At 44.6% G+C, this 20,083-nt stretch overlaps 1 protein-coding gene across 4 annotated transcripts in view; it reads left to right on the top strand.

Annotated features, from left to right (window-relative positions):
- Positions 1 to 20,083, top strand: part of LOC138603990 (RNA binding protein fox-1 homolog 2-like) — a 57,250-nt gene that overhangs the window by 33,202 nt on the left and 3,965 nt on the right. For 2 of the 4 annotated variants that reach the window (XM_069675782.1, XM_069675784.1), the window contains 5 exons: positions 11,751 to 11,838; positions 12,871 to 12,927; positions 13,198 to 13,348; positions 15,906 to 15,948; positions 19,520 to 19,623. In XM_069675782.1, the coding sequence (XP_069531883.1) occupies positions 11,751 to 11,838; positions 12,871 to 12,927; positions 13,198 to 13,348; positions 15,906 to 15,948; positions 19,520 to 19,623 (443 nt within the window). Of the gene's footprint in view, positions 1 to 11,750; positions 11,839 to 12,870; positions 12,928 to 13,197; positions 13,349 to 15,905; positions 15,949 to 16,306; positions 16,350 to 19,519; positions 19,624 to 20,083 lie in introns of all 4 variants that reach the window. The other 2 variants (XM_069675783.1, XM_069675785.1) reach the window with 2 other exon arrangements.

Here is a 20,083-nt window from a genome sequence, read left to right on the forward strand (position 1 = left end):
CGTAGGAGTTTGTTGAAAGGTCTGCATGACCATGACGTGATAATACAGCCGAGTCTATGTAGCGCTCTGCACAGGGTTGCAGCAAAACATACTTTAACCACTTCAAAAAAGTCCAACCTAGAAAGAAATATAAATGCAAGATATAATAATATAAAAATGTGAAGAAAATAGCACTCAAAAAAAGAGTTTGTTTCGGGATCTCTCTTTGGATCAGAAGTCATAAATCTCCATGTTTGATGCCAGAGCGTGTAGGAGTTTAGGTCTGCATGACCATGACGTGATATTAAAGGCAATTTAATATCCTAAAGGGAGTGCCTCTTAGTTTTTGGTGATTTATATCATAATTTTATAACCTTGTTTATGTTCTCTCTTCTATAAACCGCTGCAGGCGTAGAAATACAGAACTGTTGTACAGCTAAAATAAAGCGCTAACGGAGCGCTGGTTTAGCTCAGTTGGTAGAGCAAGCGACGTATGTACGCACTGATCGCAGGCTCGACTCCCGGTCTGCTGATCATTTGGTGCATGTCATCGCCTACTCTCTTTCCTGTCTCTCTTCAGCTGTCTTGTAAATGAAGGCAAAAACCAAACAAATTATTTAAATAGATTAATAAATAAAAATATAGTGCCAAAGGAAAGAGCTGTTTAAAGTCAAGGTGAAGTGGTTAAAATATTTGACTGATATCACGGCCTCTTGCCTTCGACCGAATCACAGCCGTGCTGATATCAGTGTCTCTCAGTTACACAAGCAGCAAATAGAAGTAAAAAAGTCAACAACAGATTATTTTATTGCTCCACCAACTCAGCTAGTTCCCCAACTTAACTGAAACTGGACTTTTGTTGCCGAGCAACCCAAACATTCTCCTCCACAGATCAGCTGTTTTTATCACGAACTTTTATCTGTATGTTTTAATTCATCACCAACCAGTGAAAAAGAGTCTGCTGTGTGATTCAGGCACCAGCTTGATCAATGTAGACATACACACTCTGCTGTGATGTTAATTAACAGTATTCAGAACACCGGGCTGAGGCGGAGTGATACACAGAGTGAAAAGTCCCAGTGATGTTGTACTTTCAGCACACATGAAATCCCTCTTATCCAATCAGATTACTCGGTCGAATAAGGCGTACAATTAAAACAAATTAGTAGTAGTACGCTTTGCTAAGACCCGGTCGACAGCGGTACATAGCGTAGCTTCCAGGTCGCTGCTCTGTCCAGCTTCCCGAAACAGGCGCCGTTCTTGTCGCCATCTACTGTATATAAAACACAAACTATTGACTGATAAGTACCCCAAACAACCGACTTTAAGAATCCAAACTATCCCTTTAAGCTGTTACATCTTAACCTTTTTCCCCCCACTGACGCACAACTTGTTGCCACACAAATTGTTCTGCAACAATCGTTTCGATGTCTGTGTTGTCGGCACGGGAGGGCACGAGAGGAACGCAGTGAAAGGACGATGCATGGCAGATTGCTGTCAGAAGCTCTTTATTTTCCTCCCATAGCGTAGAAATCCTTCTGTGTTCCCCTCTCCCGGTGCTGCGGCTAAGTGGTTGTGACAACAGCTTATGGCTCCTGGTGCAAAAACAGCAGCATGCTGGGAATCACAGCAACATCGACGCATGTTCACTCTGTGGAAGCCTCACCGAGGATCTGTGTAGTTTTTGTGTGTGTGTGAAGTTTGTGGTTCGGGTTGTTTGTGTGTTTTTAACTGACGCATGTGCTCTTGAGTTCTTTAAGGCAGTTCTTCTTGTGATTTTTTTTTTTGGGGCGTCAAGCAGCCGGTTGTTCATGTTGGATCTGGAGCCGCTGTAAGCCAGGGTCTGCATGGGCTTACTGTGGGGATTGGTGTGTGTGTGTGTGCGCGCGCGCGCGTGTGTGTGTGTGTGTGTGTGTGTACGAGTCCCTGCATGATGGATGAGGCCGGCTGGACACTTTTTTGTTTTAGTTTAATACTCTCTGCTCAGTGTGGTCGAGAATGAACGACAGCCACCTGCATCCACTGGTACAACACACTCCCTCCACCTCCTCCACCTTCAGTCAATCAGCAAGCTGAATGGAAACTGACGGAGCCAGTTTACCTGCATCAGTGCTGCTTTTTGTGTCGGTCGACAACATGCGTTGCTCTAACCTGATTCTGTTTCTCTCCCTGAGTCATGCATGAGTCGGTCAGCGAGTTGATGTTCAGTTTGCATGGTGTACCCGTAGTTCTTCCTGTTTCAGCTGCATGTCGGGGGGCCAACAACAGGAGTGTGTAGAGTGCGTCTCTTTCTGTCTGGTGATGGTGCATGGGCTTCTGGTGCGGGACTTGTGTTTCTGTCTTCACTCAGCCGAGGAGAAAGGGCCGGACATTTCTATTTGAGGCGACGCTCTCTGGCGGTTCTCCTTTCCCGCAGCTGTTGCTTTAATTGGTCGTATCATTTCAGAGTTTGTTGAACAATGTTGTTAGAGATTACGACGGCAGAAAGTAGCGCTCATATGTTGTATAATGATTCAGAAACTCTGAAATATAGGCCGACTGTTATACAATAATATGCAGCTCTTTTGTGTGACCCTGGAGTTCACTGTTTTTCTCTGGCATGAGTTAAGTTGATGTCGCCAGCGTGTGCATGGTTGGTATTTAAAAATGGAAATATGTCGCCTTAGTGAGGCTTTTTTTTTTGCATGGTTTCCTTTATGGCTCTTTGTTGATGGACTGTAGACTCACTCGGGTGCCTTATAGTCTTCTTTTACTCATTAAAAAAAGGCTGAAGTTGTAGTTTGAAGGTACGCTGCTGTATGTTCTCTTCTTCTTGGTGCATGCCAGCAGGAGGTGGTTACCGGTTCTCCTCATAGCTGTAGCTGCTCACAGAGTGCATGTACGTAGCTGATGAAGTAAAGAGGAGGACTGCTTTAAGTTGTGCTCTACTTGTCTTTGTCTGGAATAAAACTCTGCGCTTTGAAGAAGTCAGTGTCCTGTGCGCTTCCAATGTAAGTGGCCCAACTACAGTTCATGTTGTCTCTACCTGCTTCCCATCTCATATTCATTCTATACATGACCCTTAGAGGCCTATGTATAGGTGCGAGAGTGTGTATCTTATGAAACATACACCCCTCAGTGCATCCCCCTCCCTCTCACGGCTGTGACTCTCTGTGGTTGTTTAGAGCTCTAACAGAAATGATTCAGTGTCCTCGTTCATGAACATTTTGTCTCATTAGCCCCTTTTACACTGCCAGCTCAGGGTGGGATTATTGCGCCTCTGTTTCGCCTTCTATGTGAAACGCACAAAGGCAGAATGGTTGAGGGAAGTCGCATCAGAGGTAGTATGTGTATGTGAAGCTCACACACGTTTTGCTTCTGCAATGCCAGAACGCTGTGTATAAACACACACTGGGGCGGCTTTACGCTGGCGTTGCTTGGTCCAATGTAAAACGGCAAAGCGCGGCCTAACACCAGAGCTTCATGCTGGCACTGAGGCGGAACTGCACTGTGAAAGGGGCTAATAACTTCGACTGTACGTCATCCTACAAAACGCTAAACATGCTAACCATTTGGTCACACGTGGGCTTGCACATTTCATCGTTATGCTGCAGTTACTGGCTGTACATGAAGTGCATTAGGGTCTCTGCATGATCTCATTTGTGCAGCTGCAAACCATCAGGAGTTTAATGTTTTGTTCTCATGTGCAGACACAGCGCTCCTCTCTTGACAGGCATAACGATGCAGTCCATGGTTAAACCAGCTGCACTTCCAGGTAACAATGTTCCTGCTTCTCAATAAGTGACAATTAAAAAGATTTAAGTTGACTTTTATAAAACCAAGTCATATTTAGTGATGCAATTTTTTCCTTTTCAATTCTGATTCGATACCTGAATTTGCAAACTGACTGATGCCAAGTACCGTCCAATTCTCGTGCATGAAAAAAACAGCTGTATACTGCACGTATAGAGAAGAAGAGAAGAAGTTCTCCGTCTTACAAACAGGATTTAAAGTTCTCCGGGAGAACTTTTCTTCATTATGTGGTGTGACAGTCAGTCATGACTGAGATGAATAAATAAATCTGTAAAAGTTTTGATTGACACATCTGTCCCACTTTTGTCTAAGAGCGTAGGAGAGACACAAATTGCTGCTGCTTTATTCGGCGTTTTTACTGGATTAAATCACTTTTTCTTTTCTTTTTTAAGATTACATTTTGGCTTTTGCCTTTAGCGGATAGGATTGCTGTAGAGAGACAGGTCATGTGGGCAGGAGAGCGTGGGGGATGACATGCACCAAATGGTCACAGACCGCGAGTCGAACCTGCGATCGATGTGTGGAGGTCTGTAGTCCCTGTATGCGCCTGCTGTACCAGCAGCCAAAATAACATTTTCTGTGTGACTTTGCTAACACAAGCAGAGCACCTAAAGTTAGCTAAGCTAATGCTAGCTGCAGCTCCGCTTGCAGCCCCTGTTTTGATGCAGCAGAAATGAGTATATTTTGTTCAGGGCTTATAAATTATGGCACCGGATCGGTGCATGAACAGGTGTACTCGCAGATTCCACATTTTCAGCACTATCAGAAGCTTTTCCAATCCTATTTTCAGTATCAGCACAACTCTAGTAACATTTTCCATCTACCATCTGTGTGTCGGCTCAGAGACCAAGCTGAACCCTAAACACTCTCACCCACTAACTCCTGCTCCGAGCTTGTGTATCGATCCGTGTGGTTGGAGAAGGACGGCTCCTCCGCAGCGCAGAGTTTTAGTCAGACGTCTGAATAGCTGAGTCGAGCGTGCCTTCATCTCTGCATGGATGTGTGCGCTTTGAGGGGGATGAGAAGCTGAGCCTGCGGTTCTGCATGCTGACCGGCACACACTCCTCAGCGGGACTCAGTCGGCCTTCAGCTCACTTTCCCACAAACATGATGAACTTATTTGATCTGCATCATTTCCATTTAGAGCGTCTGAATTGTGAGTTGATGGACGGGCGATGGCCTGAGGTGAAGGCTTACTACTTCTTTCTGTTGCTGCATGACACCCTGAGGAAAGATTAATGAACGTGTGTGTGTGTGTGTGTGTCCCTGTGTGTGTGTGCTTTGTGTGTGTGTGTGTGAAGGTGTAGAAACGGTTGAAAGAAAAGGGGAAAGAGAGTTCAAACTTTGCCCTTTTCAGCCCTCTTGTTTTGCGTTTGTGTGTCGGCTCCGTGTTCTGTCTCTTCCTCGTCCCTTCATCACTTGTTGCCAGTCGAGTCTGTCTTCCTGTCACTTCCTTTTTCCTTTCAAAATAAGTGTCGTAACTGTTTTCTGCCATCAATTCTGTCTGCTCTCCATTTATTGTCATCTCTTTTCTTTTGAGTTTTCTGTCTTTTAGTCTGTTTTTTTCTTTTTGTGGTGACTGGTAAAACGGGAAATTATAGCCACTCTACCCACGACTGTATTTCCAAACACACACACACACACTCTTCTTTCTTTGCCTAACTTTACCACATACAAATGAGTCATGTCTTGCTAAATCCAACACACATACCTCCTCAGAAACAGACCCAGACAACTATTCTGCTCTTATAAAGGAGGGCGGCGTCCATTTGCTATCTGCTTTTACAACTTGTGTTTCAGCTCGATGCACTTTAGGCTCTAAGTAGTCCAGTTTTGGGGGGTTTAAGGCCATATCTCCATTCTTCATCTGTTTTGTTCTCTAGAGCACCGACTACCTTCTGACTCCTGCAGCGCTGCTCCTAGCTCCGTTAGCATCAAGAGCTAGCATCCTCCCCCTCTTTTCATCCTCTTTCCTCTCTCTCTTATACTCTGACACTGCTGCTATCAGGTTTTTATTCCTCATGGGGTAATAAGAAGAAGGAGGAGGAGGAGGAGGAGGAGGAGGGGGGCACTGGGGCGGGTGGTGTTTAGGTTTCTTTTGTTCCTCGGATTATTTGTTCCTTTATTTATTATATTTTTTCTGTTTCCCTGACGACTTCTGTGTGTTGTTGTCAGTCTCCGGTGTAACCACTCGCTGTTTCTGCTGCAACGGTAAGTTGTGTACAAACATCTATCACTGAACTGATCCCCCCTTCCCACCCCCTCCCTGCAATTGGGCATTAGACACAGCAGTATGTGCAAAGTTACAGTTTTACTCTTTATATGGTGAGTTTTTATGTGTCGGGCCCACGCAGTGTAAGCTGTTATGTAATGTTACAGAGCACGGCACACAGGCAGACGGACACAGCATCCCTCAACAGATTGGATCTTTTAACAGTAATTTATCCTCCACATGCCCCCCCCCCCCTCCCCCACTACCACCACCATGTCATTAACACCTCACTGGGAATCACCGAATGTAATCACCCTCCTCTGTGCAATGACACGGCTGTCCACAATCCATCTGATTAATTCCCCATTGGATTCATTATGTTTAGTATTCACTGTATTGATTAATTAAACAACAATCAACAGAATTATATGAAGCTTTGCTCCCTGTTGCTGCTTTGAATGAACGCAGACCCCGAGCTGCAAGGCAAACTCTGCAGTGTCTTTATTTTATTAACACGCCTGCTTTGATTTAAAGTGGATCATCGTTAGATATCAGCCAATCAGAGACATTTGAGTTAAGACGTCACAGATTTATGTAAGGCTTTGGGCTAATAGAAAATAGTAGAAATGTACATCGCTAGCAAAGGACGCCTAAACAGTCTTTCTTAAGGCCGGTTCAGACCAAGACATCATGACAAAACAAGTTTTTAGAAGGCTGCTGGTTTTAGATTGGGTCTTCCATTGAACAACAGCTCTAAATTCAAATGCAACCAATTCAAGTAACTCCCTACAACTTCCCACATTCATATATTTGATTGTTAAAAAATGTCCAGCTACATGAAACAGCCGCATAAGCCGGAAGTTGCTGTTCACGATACACTGTTGTGTGTAGTCGCATGTGTAAAAGCCAAACTGTGCTGAAAAATGGAACAACTGCAGTTCCTCAAATGGCCACTTGAGGCTGGCTCCAAAAGCGAGTCAATCCCCATAGACCCCTGTGTTACAGTGCCCAACTTTACATGTTTACAGCCTGGTACAAACAACATTTTTTTTGTTTATAGCTCATTTCCTCTTCCATGACAGCTGTATATGAATATATGAATTATTTAAGGCTGATTTAAGTTATACTTAACAGGGGGTGTGTTAGATAGATCCAGCTAGCTGCCTGCTAGGTGTCACCTCAGCTAATTCAGTCACTAAACTTAACCTGTCAGGTTGTTTTTGTTGTTTGCCTCTTCCAAAAAATCTTCATGCAAATATTGGAGAAATAATTTGGCTTCCTCTGCGGTTAATTGTCCTAAAATACAATCCAGGTTTGGTGAGTGTTCTGGCCTGTGTCCACTAACAGCTTTATTTTTTGCTGGCAGTGTCCTCAGCGCAAAAACACCTTGGCATCAGTTGTTTTTTGGAAATTAAATTTTGGAACACCGCTGCATTCATCAATGGCGCTTCTTCCCCACCGGGCAATCAAAATCAAGAAGGGGCGGGGCTTAGGATATCAACTCTGTCAACAACAATGGCGGAGGAGAAGCAAATCCTTTCATTTTTAACGAGGGTTCACTTTCCAGATATAAAGCTGCTGCCAACGCCAGGACACGATTCCTTTCCATTGTTTTTGTTTTCTTTGTAAAAATGTCCTCGAATAAAAGCACAAATATTAAGCACACAGAGCGATTTAAGACAGAAGTGCCGCCAGTCAACTTTCGTAACCTAGCAACAGTAAACGCCCAAGAGAAGCGCTCTGGTATTGAGGTTGCAGGCGCTACCAGGGCAAAAAATGCTGTAAGTGGACACAGGCCCTTATGTTTGCTATGTCAGCTCTAATAAGCAGGTATAAGTGTCTCTCCATACTTAGCTTGTTAGCTTGGTCAGTGTTTCTCATACAACTGATTTATTTTAGGGGCCTTTCAAGCGCCGCCCTCTGACCCAGATATGGTCCCTTCTGGCTTAGAAAAACAACAACATTGCGGTGATTATAATGCTGAACTTGACGACAGTTTTAGCTCCTCTCGTTGTGAATCTGGTCTGAACTGGCCGAGACAAAGACTTCCCAAAATCCTCTTATTCTGAAAAACCATAACAAGATTAACATGGGGATCTAATGCTTATTGCTGTCAAAATAAAAGTGTGTTTAGAAACCATGCTGCTCCAGATGTGCTCACTGTGTGACCATATGCATCTCTGAACCGATATGGGGTTTACCTTACTGTTTTTTTGGGTCTCTTTTATGCTGCCATTTTGTTTTCTCTTTTTGGTTTGGTTTCTTGTAGTGGACTGTCTGTGTACTAGTAGTCGTAGTCGTAGTCGTAGTCATAGTGGTCTCAGTTTGTGACACACAGTTCTAATGCCTGGCAAAGTGTCTCATGTTTATTTAATTTCTCTCCTTTTTTGGGAATGAGGACTGCTCTCTCTCTCTCTCTCTCTCTCCCCCTCTCTCTCTCTCTCTCTCTCTCTCCCTCTCTCTCTCTCTCTCTCTCTCTCTGTTCCCTCCATCCTTTGGTGCTCTGTTTCTCAACCCACCACATATAATGAGACTTTCAGGAGAATGGTCACCAAACCTAATTGCTTTATTTGAATGATGCACCTTGGGATACATGTTTTGTTTTCAACAGTAATTATTATTTCCGTGTGTGTTTGTTGCTCCTCTTTCTCTTCACTCCATCTTTTCGTTCTCCTGTTTTTTTGTACATGGACTGGCTCTGTCTCTCTCCTCCTCACCTGCATCCCTCCCTCGTTACTGATCTGTCCCATCTCTGTCTCGTACGTGTTCGATGTGGGAGTGCTGCGATCGTTTTGATTGGTCTCTATGCTGCATCCGATGCTTGCTGATTGGCTGATTTTTTTATTTCTTACTTTTTTTGTTACTCACTCTTGGTCATGTGATGCGCCCATATTTGGCTGCGTGTAATTTCTGTGTTACATGATTATTAATTTTGTCAAAGAGATGTTTTTGCACCCCCTCTTTCTCTCCCTTTATTGTTTTGTTTGTTTCTTTTAGGTATGTAAACCTCACCAGTTTGGTTTCATATGGAAATGTGACTTTGTTAATGTTCTGGCCGGACTGGGAGGGAGGAAGTGGGATGAGAGAGGCTGAATGTATATTTAATTATTAACACTTTGAGATCTGCCCTCCATATTCTGTTGATTTGCATGAGTTGGTTAACCGTTCACCAATTTACAGTGATTGCACAAAAACACATAACCAGTAGAGGCGCCATTAAAGTGATAATCTCGAAGATTTCTGTTTCGTTCTCTTTGGCGCCACCTGTGGCCATAAACGGTAATTGTGGGAGCACACTTCTCAGATTGGCTTCCAGCTCTTTATTTTCCTCGCTGACGATCGCTTTCCTTTTTAGGCCATGTCTACACGTACACGGGTATTTTATCAAAAAGTTTTTCCCTCCTTCGGTTCCAAAAACAATCCCGTCCACACGAGCACGGTTAGAAAAAAAATCCTCATCGAGACGAAAACACAACTGAAACGCTGTCATGACAACGCCACACCAACAGGGGGCGATATAACCCGGTCATGCAAAGAAGAATTATAAAATCGTGGCCAATCAAAAGTCTGAATAAATCTATTGTCAGAGGACTACCTGGCGCGCTGCAATGGCGCATCGAGAAAGGGAATCATAGGTGTTGACTGATAGCGGAGTGGAGCGCAGTGGCCTCCTTTCCTCAACATAGTGGACGAGTAACTGTACATGTAAACGTGTAAGAAGTCCTGTTAGCAAGGTTAGAAGCATCACTGTTTTTGTCACATCCATCATTTTGCAAGGAATGCTTCATTTGTGACGCCTCACAAAGCAGATAACGGCGCACAGCCTGACGTCACGAGCCCAAAACACTGTTTACCCCGTCTACACGTCTCCGTGGAAACGGAGTTTCTAAAAGACTTCAACCTGGCTGGAGTTTTACAAAAGATCTGTTTTCAATGACTCTAAACAGCGTTTGTGTGTGGACGCAACATTTTGAAAAATACCCGTGTACGTGTGGACATGGCGTTAGACTGTTTGCTTCATCTGAGCGTCGAGTTTGTTTCTTCTTCTTTGGATTTTCACTTCTTGTTGAAGTTGTATCTGTAGTCATCCATCTTTTCTTTGTCTGTTCAGCCATAGTAGATTACTGTTTACTCGCAACACTTGCAGAGAGCGGAAAAGCAGCCGCTTAGCTCCGCCTACCCTCTCTGGCAGACCAACCACTGCTGGCTGATGGAAAACGCGTCACTAACTCTGCGCCGCTTGGGATGTCTTTTGCGAAAGTCGCACCAGACAGCCAGACTGTAATACTGCAAAATGCAGCGGGCCATAGGCTCAGTCATCATTGTGTTACCTCAGTCGGCGATAGAAAGTGACTTAACAGACTTTCATTTACATGAAAATCTTCGAGATTATCACTTTAAGCTAAAACCCTCATTACCATCAACTGTTACTAGCTTAACAAAAGAAGTCGAGAGAAAACTTCACATCCATGCAACAAGTGTTAAAATTAACTAACTCCACTCAGACACCCGCGGACAGTTGCGTCACGCAGCTAGCCGTGCTAGGCTAATTGAATCATTTGCTGCTGACCTTGTCATTTGCAATGAGGGAAAAATGAGGTAAACCTGATTTCCATTTGAATGAAGCCCGGCAGAGAAAGAACATGACTCACTGAGAGAAGCAGAGAGAGTCCAGGACTTAATGGTCCTCTGAATGGGAAGGCAGCGTGTACTCGCACTCTCTCATTCCTCTGTCTCACTCTCTCACACACACACACACACACACACACACACACACACACACACACACACACACACACACACACTCTCTCCCCTCTTAGCCAAAAGGTCATTAATCTTTAGCTCAGCACACAGTCAGATGTAGAGCTCTGACAGCACACTCGGACAGTGCGGGTTATTACCGAGACACAATCTCCCTCTCTTAAAGCCCATCAAAGGAAGATGAGGAGAGATGAAGGGAGCGGAGTGTGAGCCTTTGAAGCTCAGCGAGGAGATTATCAGCCATCTTGGTTTGAAAGCCGGAGCATAAGACTGAAATGTCAGCCGGCATGCACAGAACACGCACACACGACTGACGGAGAGACCCGCGGTACTTTTCACCTGTGCTGCTGTGCATGCAGAAAACAAGCCCTCTTTATGTGTCATCACGGCGGCAAAATAACCCAAATCAGCCACCGCAGCTGTACAATGAATCACCGAATGTCTGCTGAGCAACTCTCCTTTAACTGCATGATGAAAACCCCCCTAACAGCGTGCACAACATGAAATCACACAGCAACGAGAGGGTTAAATTATGAAACCAGTTTAATTAACATTTATTTATTCGTCACCAGAAAACGATCCATTGTTGCATTGTCTCGTCCTTATCGTTGGTACTCCAGCAGCTAACTTTAAGCTCACTTAAATGCTCTCAAATGGGCACTTAGACAATAAAAACAAGCTAAAACAGCAGATTCATTATGCAGGCCGGAACGATGGAAAATGTGCTCTCCAAGTAATAATTATACTAATAATGGACAACATGGATAAAATAGATTTTGCAGGGACTTTGGATTGGAAATGTGGATTTAAAAATGAACAGACAAAGTAAATAACTAAAAATAAAGTATTCATCCGTCACCAGCAAATAAACACGAGAGATGCACCAACATGAATAACAGAATGGAGGCAAGCGCAACGCTAGCACAGGACAAATAAACCTCTAAATCAGCCTTGTGATTTAGCACTGTGTGTGTGCGTCTCTGACCGTCTCCTCTTCTGTCCCCAGGTGAATAACGCCACCGCCAGGGTGATGACTAACAAGAAAATGGTCAGCCCCTACCCGAACGGAGAGGCTCTTAGCACACTGCCCTACGGTAACGACCTCACACACACACACACACACACACACGCACACACACACGCTGATGGTGAACTGTGTCCCGCACAGGCAGGTTAAAACACAGTCCAGGCTCTGCTGCAGGGAGGGAACAACGTTATGTAAAGCAAACAGCACATTTAATGCACTTTATCTATGTGGTATTTTTGCTACCGCCTACCAGCCGTGACGTCAGTGTTCTTTAAATAAAACTCAAATTCTACAGATCACCATCGGAGAGAGCTTTCACAGCCAGACAGAGGGCTGGAGAATCATCTTTTATTACTGATCAGACAGAACGCACCGAATCAATAGCTGACAGACTGACAGAAGGCCCGCCTCTCCTTTAATCCGATTGGACAAGGAGAAAAAACGGCAATGACGTCGGGCTCTTTTCTGCTTTTGAGTTTTTTTTTTGCGGCGCTCAGAGCGTTTCCTCAAAAACACGAGGCGCACAGCAACTCAAAAACAGTGCGCAAAAAAAGCGCCCACAGCTGCTAAAGCACGTTGTGTCTCTTCATCCCAGACATCTCTGCTGTCGTCTTGTTAACGATCCTCCTTCTTCAACCTCGGATGTTTTTAATCTTCCTGTCTTCTGGTTTCTGGTCGCATGAATATCACGGTGAATGTTCCCGACCTGCTGCGTTCACACGTCGGCTAACCCCGACTTCTTGCAGACATTTTACTCGGAGGTTTGCAGGAAAAAGTCTGCGTAAAGTCGGAGTGAAATATTTGGCTGTTTGCATTCACACATGCAGCCCACCTGGACAGTATCGGCTCATTATCAGGAGAGCAGTGCGTGTGTGAAAGAGGCGAGACAGAGGTTTCATAGCAAAGAATGTAACAGAAGACAAATATGCAGTAGAATCAAGGTGTGTAGCTTTGATAGCCTGCCACATTCACATGTATTTTATATAGTAAACAGAGAGTATAAAATAGCATGTATGTTGAACTGCAGCAGGCATACAGGATGCTTTGTTCTCTGTAAACCGCCCGTACTAACCGCCCGTCCTCTCTGTGTGACCGTCAGCGGGCTGGAAGCTGAGTCCCATGGTGGGGGCCGTGTATGGACCTGAGCTGTACGCAGGTAAGGCCGCTCTCTGTCTCCTTTATTCACAGTAGAAACTGTCACTGTGTCACTGCAGCCTACTTTGCATTTTAGTCACAGTCCAAACTGTAATTTATATTAATGCACTGCTTGCTTTGCATTTCTCCACTCTGACACTTTTATTGATATGAATCCCCTGAAGGCAGGAGTTGGATTATTCATCCTGAGCCTCCTTCCATCATATTTTTCTATTCATGTTGGCCTTTTCCTGCTCTCTCTCCACCTCTCGCTTCCTCCTACCTTCATTAGTCCCAGGGTTTCCGTACCCGTCTGCCGCGGCAGCAGCCACTACAGCAGCAGCAGCAGCGTTTCGCGGCGCCCACCTCAGGGGTCGAGGCCGACCCGTGTACAGCGCCGTGCGGGCCGCCGTGCCCCAGCCTGCCATCCCCACCTACCCTGGGTAAGAAAGATACAACGCTGTTATTAAAGAGTAGTTGACTTTATGTAACTGGTGGACTTCTGCGCTGCATTGTTTAGAGAGTAGAGACACTGTGACATCAGGATCTCTTAATGTTTTAACACCATTTATCCTGATAAACACATTTGTACTTCCTGCTCCAGCTCCTACACAAGCCAATATATACACAAGAATAGGGCTGCACAATTAATCGAAAATGAATCCCGATTTTGTTTCCCAAAATTAAATAAACATGATGGATGGTGATATCGATGTTGCGTCAAATCAAGCGCTCCCTAAACTAACAGCCCCTCCCACAGGGGGCGATGGAGAGGTTTGGGCTTCACTTTTGGGGGAGCTGGCGTGTCGTGTCATGAGCGCCTACCTCTCAGCGGCAGTTTATAGTGTAAGAGTAAACAACAGAGAGCGGCGTGTCGGTTCAACGAGTGACCATGTAAACTGGTGACTTTCAGCCGAATGCGTCTGTGGTTGCCTTGGTTACAGCAGCTGTTGAAAACAGGAAGAGAATACGTAGCGGTCCTCGTGAATTCCTCTTTGTTGTTTTTCATTCAAAATAAACATCTCGATGCGTGATATTATCGGCACGTTATCGGTATCGGCCGATAGAGTCTTTCAACACTACAAACTTCTCAAGACCCGTCACCCCGACCGTTGTAACAAATGTGATAAGAGTATCACCATTATACTGTACGCTAATTCCAATACAGAAGAGAGTTGATGATCTCTGCAATTAGGTGTGCGGGAAAAAAATATTGGTAATCGGCTAAATGAGTTGTAAAATATCGGCATATCGGATATCGGCAAAAAATCTAATACCGTGCATCCCTATCTGTTACGTCTTTGAAGTGTTGTTTGTGTAAACGTGTCATGAAGGCGACTGACGTGTTTTGAACGCTGCTTGTTGTTGCGCTAAAACAGGAAGAGAGCGAGTCACTCGTTAAACCGAAACAGCGGTCCCCTGAAGCAGCTCGTCATCGGTTGTTCGGAGGTATTTCAGGTTTAGGGTAATGAAATCTGTGTCTGCGCCGCAAAGCAACACGACTGACTTGTTCAAGCAGCTAAAAACAGCACACAGTGCAGCATGACGAGTGTGTGAAGGCCGAGAGGAAGAACGAGCTACTCCCCATCCTCCAGCGTCAGACATCCATAACAGCGACGCTGCACAGCGCGACACCCTATCCTCCCACAACTTTATTTATATGTAGCCTCTAGAAGATGCGCCAAATTTATATTTAAAAAAAGCTTCAAGTCTTAGTTTAATGCAATATTTGCGCGAGCCGGAAATTAGCACAAAATGGACTTGAATGCTGTTTTTTGAAATGTGAAAGTACATTAAAAAAATGTCCCTGAAATTCATGAATAATCATGATTATAATTTTGGCCTTAATCGTGCAGCCCTACACAAGAATACGATCAATAAGGATAGTATGTTAGCCCAAATAAATGACACCCAGCTCTCCTTCAAAAGGGGGCGAAAGGGGTTTATAGAAAGCACCACAGAAGAAGAAATAAAGTAGGTGGGGCTCTGGAGTTTGGAGGTCCTCGCAGGCGCATAGAAACTATAACCAGGTAGATTTAATAACGAGACAGTGAGTGAAAAAGGTACATATATGCCCCCGTTACATCTACATGCTCTGAGCTTCCCCACATCACCTGTGTATGTTTTACAAACCACATTTTGGATGCTCAGAGAGTCGAGACGAGTCGTTTTGTTCAGCGCCCGGTAGATCAAATGAGGAGAGCCATTTTTCGAGTCGTCCCCCACCCGGTGTTTGACCAGGTCTCTGTTTAATACAGCTGAGCTCACACACTCCTCGTGCTCAAACATCATTCACACTTCACTCCCCTCAGCAGCCACATTGTCAGTCAGCTCACAAGCTATTCAGCCGAGTATGACGCACTAATGGGATTGCACCATCCGAAGGCACATTTGAATAAACACACAGATACCAAACACACGCACACACACACAGCATGCAGTCGTTATGTAGACGCAGATTCCAAATTATCCACTGTGATGTTGTTTTGCCCCCTCGGTGTGCGTACTGTGCATGCGGTTGCTGTGCTGTGCTGATTGGCTAATGGGGTTGTGACTGCTGTGATATTCAGATCAAAGCCGAATCGATTGGTTAATGGCCCCGCGGTTGGGATGACACTGGAACTGAGTAAACAAGATGAAATTGGTCGGGCTGCAGGAAATACCCTCTCCATATGTGCTCCACTGAAAACACAGATCCATTCAAAGTAACCTTTATCGCCTCGCTGGGGAACAATCGCACTTTATGTTCTCATTTCACTTCAATGGACTTTACCTACAAGCCCCAAGGGAGTGTTTTTAATGGTTCAGTTTAAATGGAGCTTAAATGGGAGTTGTATTTCCTCTGCATGCTGCATGGGTGTGAAATAACTACTTTCTCTCTCTCTCTTTCTCTCCCTCTCTTTTTTTGTTTTTGCCGTGTATTCTCACTGGTTTTGGGTCTGTGCACCACTCCGTTTGCACCCCCTCCCTCCCTCCTCCTCCTCCTCCTTCTTCTCTCAGTGTGGTGTATCAGGATGGGTTTTACGGCGCTGCAGACTTATATGTAAGTAAACTCACCTCCCACAGACACGCCCTCTCTGTCCCCTCCCTCACGCCTTTCTCCTGCTCCTGTTTTTTCCTCCTCTCTCCGGGTTTGATGCTGCATGTGCGTCCGGTCATGCGCTGCACAGAGCTGCCTGGTGAAACACAACAAACCACGTGTAGCATTGCACACAAGATCCTCCATGATTAAAGGGTTGTGGCAGAAATAAACAACTTGGAGGTATTGATTTAAACGGCTGCTCTGTGGGCGGATGCGGCGGTGTGCTTCATTGTTGGAGTTTGTGAGAACAAGAGTGTGTGTGTGCGTGTGTGTGTGTGTGTATCCAGGTTGACGACGGTTGTTTCTGTTCTCTCTATAGACTAGTGTTTCAGGACTCAGTCCTTAGTCCCAGATTGCCTCAGGTAGGGTCAACTCAACACCAAACCCACCGTGTGCTTTGTCTTCCTGTACTACCTGCTCTGATCTTACGAATCACCTTCTGATCCGACCTGGAACTTGTTTCCTTTTAGTCGTGTGAAGAAAGAAAAACTACCACTGCTTTGAATTGATGGTTTTCTTACTAACTCACTGAGACGTGTGCAACTTGTGTTCCAATTGTGGCGACGGGCTTTGTTTGTTTGTTTGTTTACTAAACGACTACATGTACTGAGTCTTCTCTCTGGGTTTGATCCAATAAGAAGCGAGTCGCTTTAGTCTGCTGGGCTGGGCGATAAAGATCATTAAGATTTGATTCTGACAATTTACTGTCAATATCGATATTTATCGCGATATAACATTTGATAATGCGGCCATTTTGAGGAGTATCCTGGTAATGAAGGAATCCTGGAGACACTTGAAGAATATTAACACAAATGAAATCACCAGATTGAACAAGTGTCATGTTAAATTTCAGGGTCTCAGGAGGTTTTAACAGGAGATGTCTCCTGATCTAGATACTTTATTGTCATCGTACTGATAAAACAAGAAAACGAAACTTAGTTCAGCAGCATCCTGATAGTCTTTAAAGTGTCCTGAAATAAATAGTTGCCTTAAAATGTCACAATAAATAATCTCCTCCCTTCCAAACAAGCGGACACAGTCAAGTGTATTTATATACCACACGACAGGCGCAGACTCGCTGTGCAAAACATCTTTCATGACAAGCATGTAAAAACAGGAACATCAAAAGACACTGTGCAGAAAACAGATAAGACAGATATGGACCCACCCAACCAGCCACGACCACCACAAACGGGACACCACTGCAGAGAGAAACAAACAGGCCCCCCAACGGCACGGGATGTGACACAAACCGGCCACACTCTAATTACACCAGTAAGAACTCTTAATACAGCAGTCTGGTCGGGTAGTTAGGCTGACACTACCACAATTTCCTCAAGGAGCGCCGGTTTAGCTCAGTTAGTAAAGCAGGTGCTCCACGTGCAGAGGCTACAGACCTCGACGCACTGATCGCAGGCTCGACTCCCGGTCTGCCCATCATTAGGTGCATGTCACCGCCCACTCTCTGTCCCCAGGGTTCCTACGCAGTATGGAAAAGTAAGGAATTAGATTTGAGTAATTTCCAGGTCTGGATAAGTATGGCAAAATATTTGTGTTTCCAGACTATTAGCCCGATTCTGTTTTTATAAAATATAAAATTCAGACAGCAAGTGCAAACCAAAATTTGTACTTAGTGTGTACAGCCATAATGGGGAATTGCAAGTTTTCCAAATCCCAAATATAAGATTCCAAAGAAAGATTCCAAACTAGAGAAGAAAACCAGAAAACTGCAAACTTTGTCTAAAATCGTTAAACATCTCCAAAAAAGACTAAAACTGAGTTTGAGCATTACAGCTCGAGTAAAGGTCTGTGCATTGAACTCGTCTGTGTTTGGTGTTAATCGATTAGTGTGAGCTACAGTACCTACAGATCCAACCTCCTGGCAGTTATTGGGCAAAGTAATAACATACATAGTCAGAATGTAACACACATGTTAAAACCATTTATTTACATAAATATCTTGCGATTTGCACTTTGATGTCAAATCTGGTCTGAAAAATCTCCTTAGAAGTCTGGAAATTTGACTCTTGAAAAGTGTGGAATTTTGAAATGTGTAGGAGCCCTGTGTCTCTCTTCGGCTGTCCCGTATGATAAGAGCCAAAAAAGCCCCCCAAAAAACCCCAAACAATTTCCTCAACCTTTCTTCCTACGAGGATAACAGGAGAACTCTTCCACCGTCGCTGTCACACCCCTCAGTTTCACCTTCTTCAGCAGCAGCTCAAACAATCGTCTGCAGAGGGAAGCAGGCAGAAAAGATCCTGCAGACTAACGAGCCGTTGTTTCTTTTTCTGCTGTTTGGACATTTTTCACTGGATACGGACAGATCAAATCTTTGTCATTGACATTTTATCTCAATCCCCTATTTAGACTGTTTTATCGCCCAGCCCAAAATGACAACGATCCTTAATCTAATGACACTTTCAACAAGCACAAAAAACACTTTAAATTGGATCCTAAACTTCAGCTTTCATTCCTTTAAAATCGGAGGCTCTCGTTCTTCAGCCCGTCAGCCTGAGAACATGCCTGAATTAACCGCCCCGACTCCTCCCAGGACGACACCTGAAGCATGCGCTGATCAGCTTCTGCATGCACACATACTGTTCTACTACCCTCCGCTTACCCAGAAGGCCTTGCTCTCTCCCCTCTAACAACCTAACCCTCATTCTCAAGGATGCTGCGGTGTTTCTGCTCTGATCCAAACACAGCGGTGGTGTGTTTCTGTGACTTATTAGGTTTAATTTGGGTTGTGCATGCAGTGTCAGTGTGAGGAGGACGATCAGACAGTCCAGGCTTGTGTGGGTGTGTTAATGTGTGCGACTTTTATTTCCTCTCTTTGTTTCTGTCTCCTGATTCCATGAAAAACACAAATAATACGAATAACAGATGCAGATGTTTCATGAATATGTCTCTGATAGTTTCACCTTCTGTGTCAGACTGTAGGCGTTCTCCTCTCTTATCCGCCCAGTGAGGTTTAATACCGCCTCACCTGTGTGAACATGATGTCATCACGGTTTCTACCCCCCTCTGTCTCTCCTGTAGTGATAATTAAACCTTCTAACTCGACCTCCACTGTCCAGTTCTCCCCCTCTATGTCACCACATCCAACCCCACGCTCCCTCCTCCTTCCTCTGTACAGAAATGCAATACACTGACACACATTATAATCCCTCTGTGAGTGTGTGTTTATCAAAAACATGCAAAAAATGTAAGAAAATATCAGAAGCAAAGTCAGGAAAATGTTTTTTTGCACTAAATTAAAGGAAATCTAAAGTTTTTATGGACTAAATATATAATTTAAGCTACATTTTCTTATATTTCCGATTAAAAAATATTATATACATTAAATGAAATACAGAAATTATCATTTAAAATCTACAAAATGGACAAAAAAAAGCATCCTTACGCTTTCCTTATAATAAAATGTCAGTATATTCCATCTCTAAATAAGCCCCGCCCCCCAAATCACACACACCCACACCCAGATGTGAGTAAGTTCTAATGTGTATGTGTGTGTGTGTGTGTGTGTCTCCAGGGAGGCTACCCTGCTGCTGCTGCCGCCGCTGCCGCTGCCTATCGCTACGCCCAGCCCACCGCTGTAACCGGAGCAACCGCCGCCGCCGCCGCCTACAGCGACAGGTGAGTTCAACACAGGACGCGCACTTCAACACACGCGCACACACACCTGAGCGTACCGCATCAGTGCGGAGATAGAGACTGTGACGAGGAATCCAAGGACGATGCATTGTGAGAGCTGCTTTGATACATCACAGTGAGAGGAGGCTTGAGGACGTTTGTGTGAGTGAAGCAGCTCGGATGGATAAAGCCATCAAGTCTTTACCTTAAAAATGCTCTCTGATATCTCAGGCGGAGATGAGCTGAGGTGTAAAATGTACCTGAGAGGCGCCGTGGTCTAATGAGCCTCTGAGCAGGGAGGAAGTGACACAGATACCAGTGCTGACAATGCTTCAGATACAGCGTAGTGTCTAAATGTGTACGGATGTGAGTACAGGAAGTGTTCTGGTTTGTAGGACGTTTGTAGTCCGAGTAGTATTGACCAATCACGTATCAGCAGGCTGCGGCGTACGCAGGAAAAACA

The sequence above is a fragment of the Semicossyphus pulcher genome, unplaced genomic scaffold, assembly GCF_022749685.1.
Source record: "Semicossyphus pulcher isolate SPU_LCO1_2020_fin unplaced genomic scaffold, fSemPul1.0.p SCAF_25, whole genome shotgun sequence".
Classification (NCBI taxonomy): domain Eukaryota; kingdom Metazoa; phylum Chordata; class Actinopteri; order Labriformes; family Labridae; genus Semicossyphus; species Semicossyphus pulcher.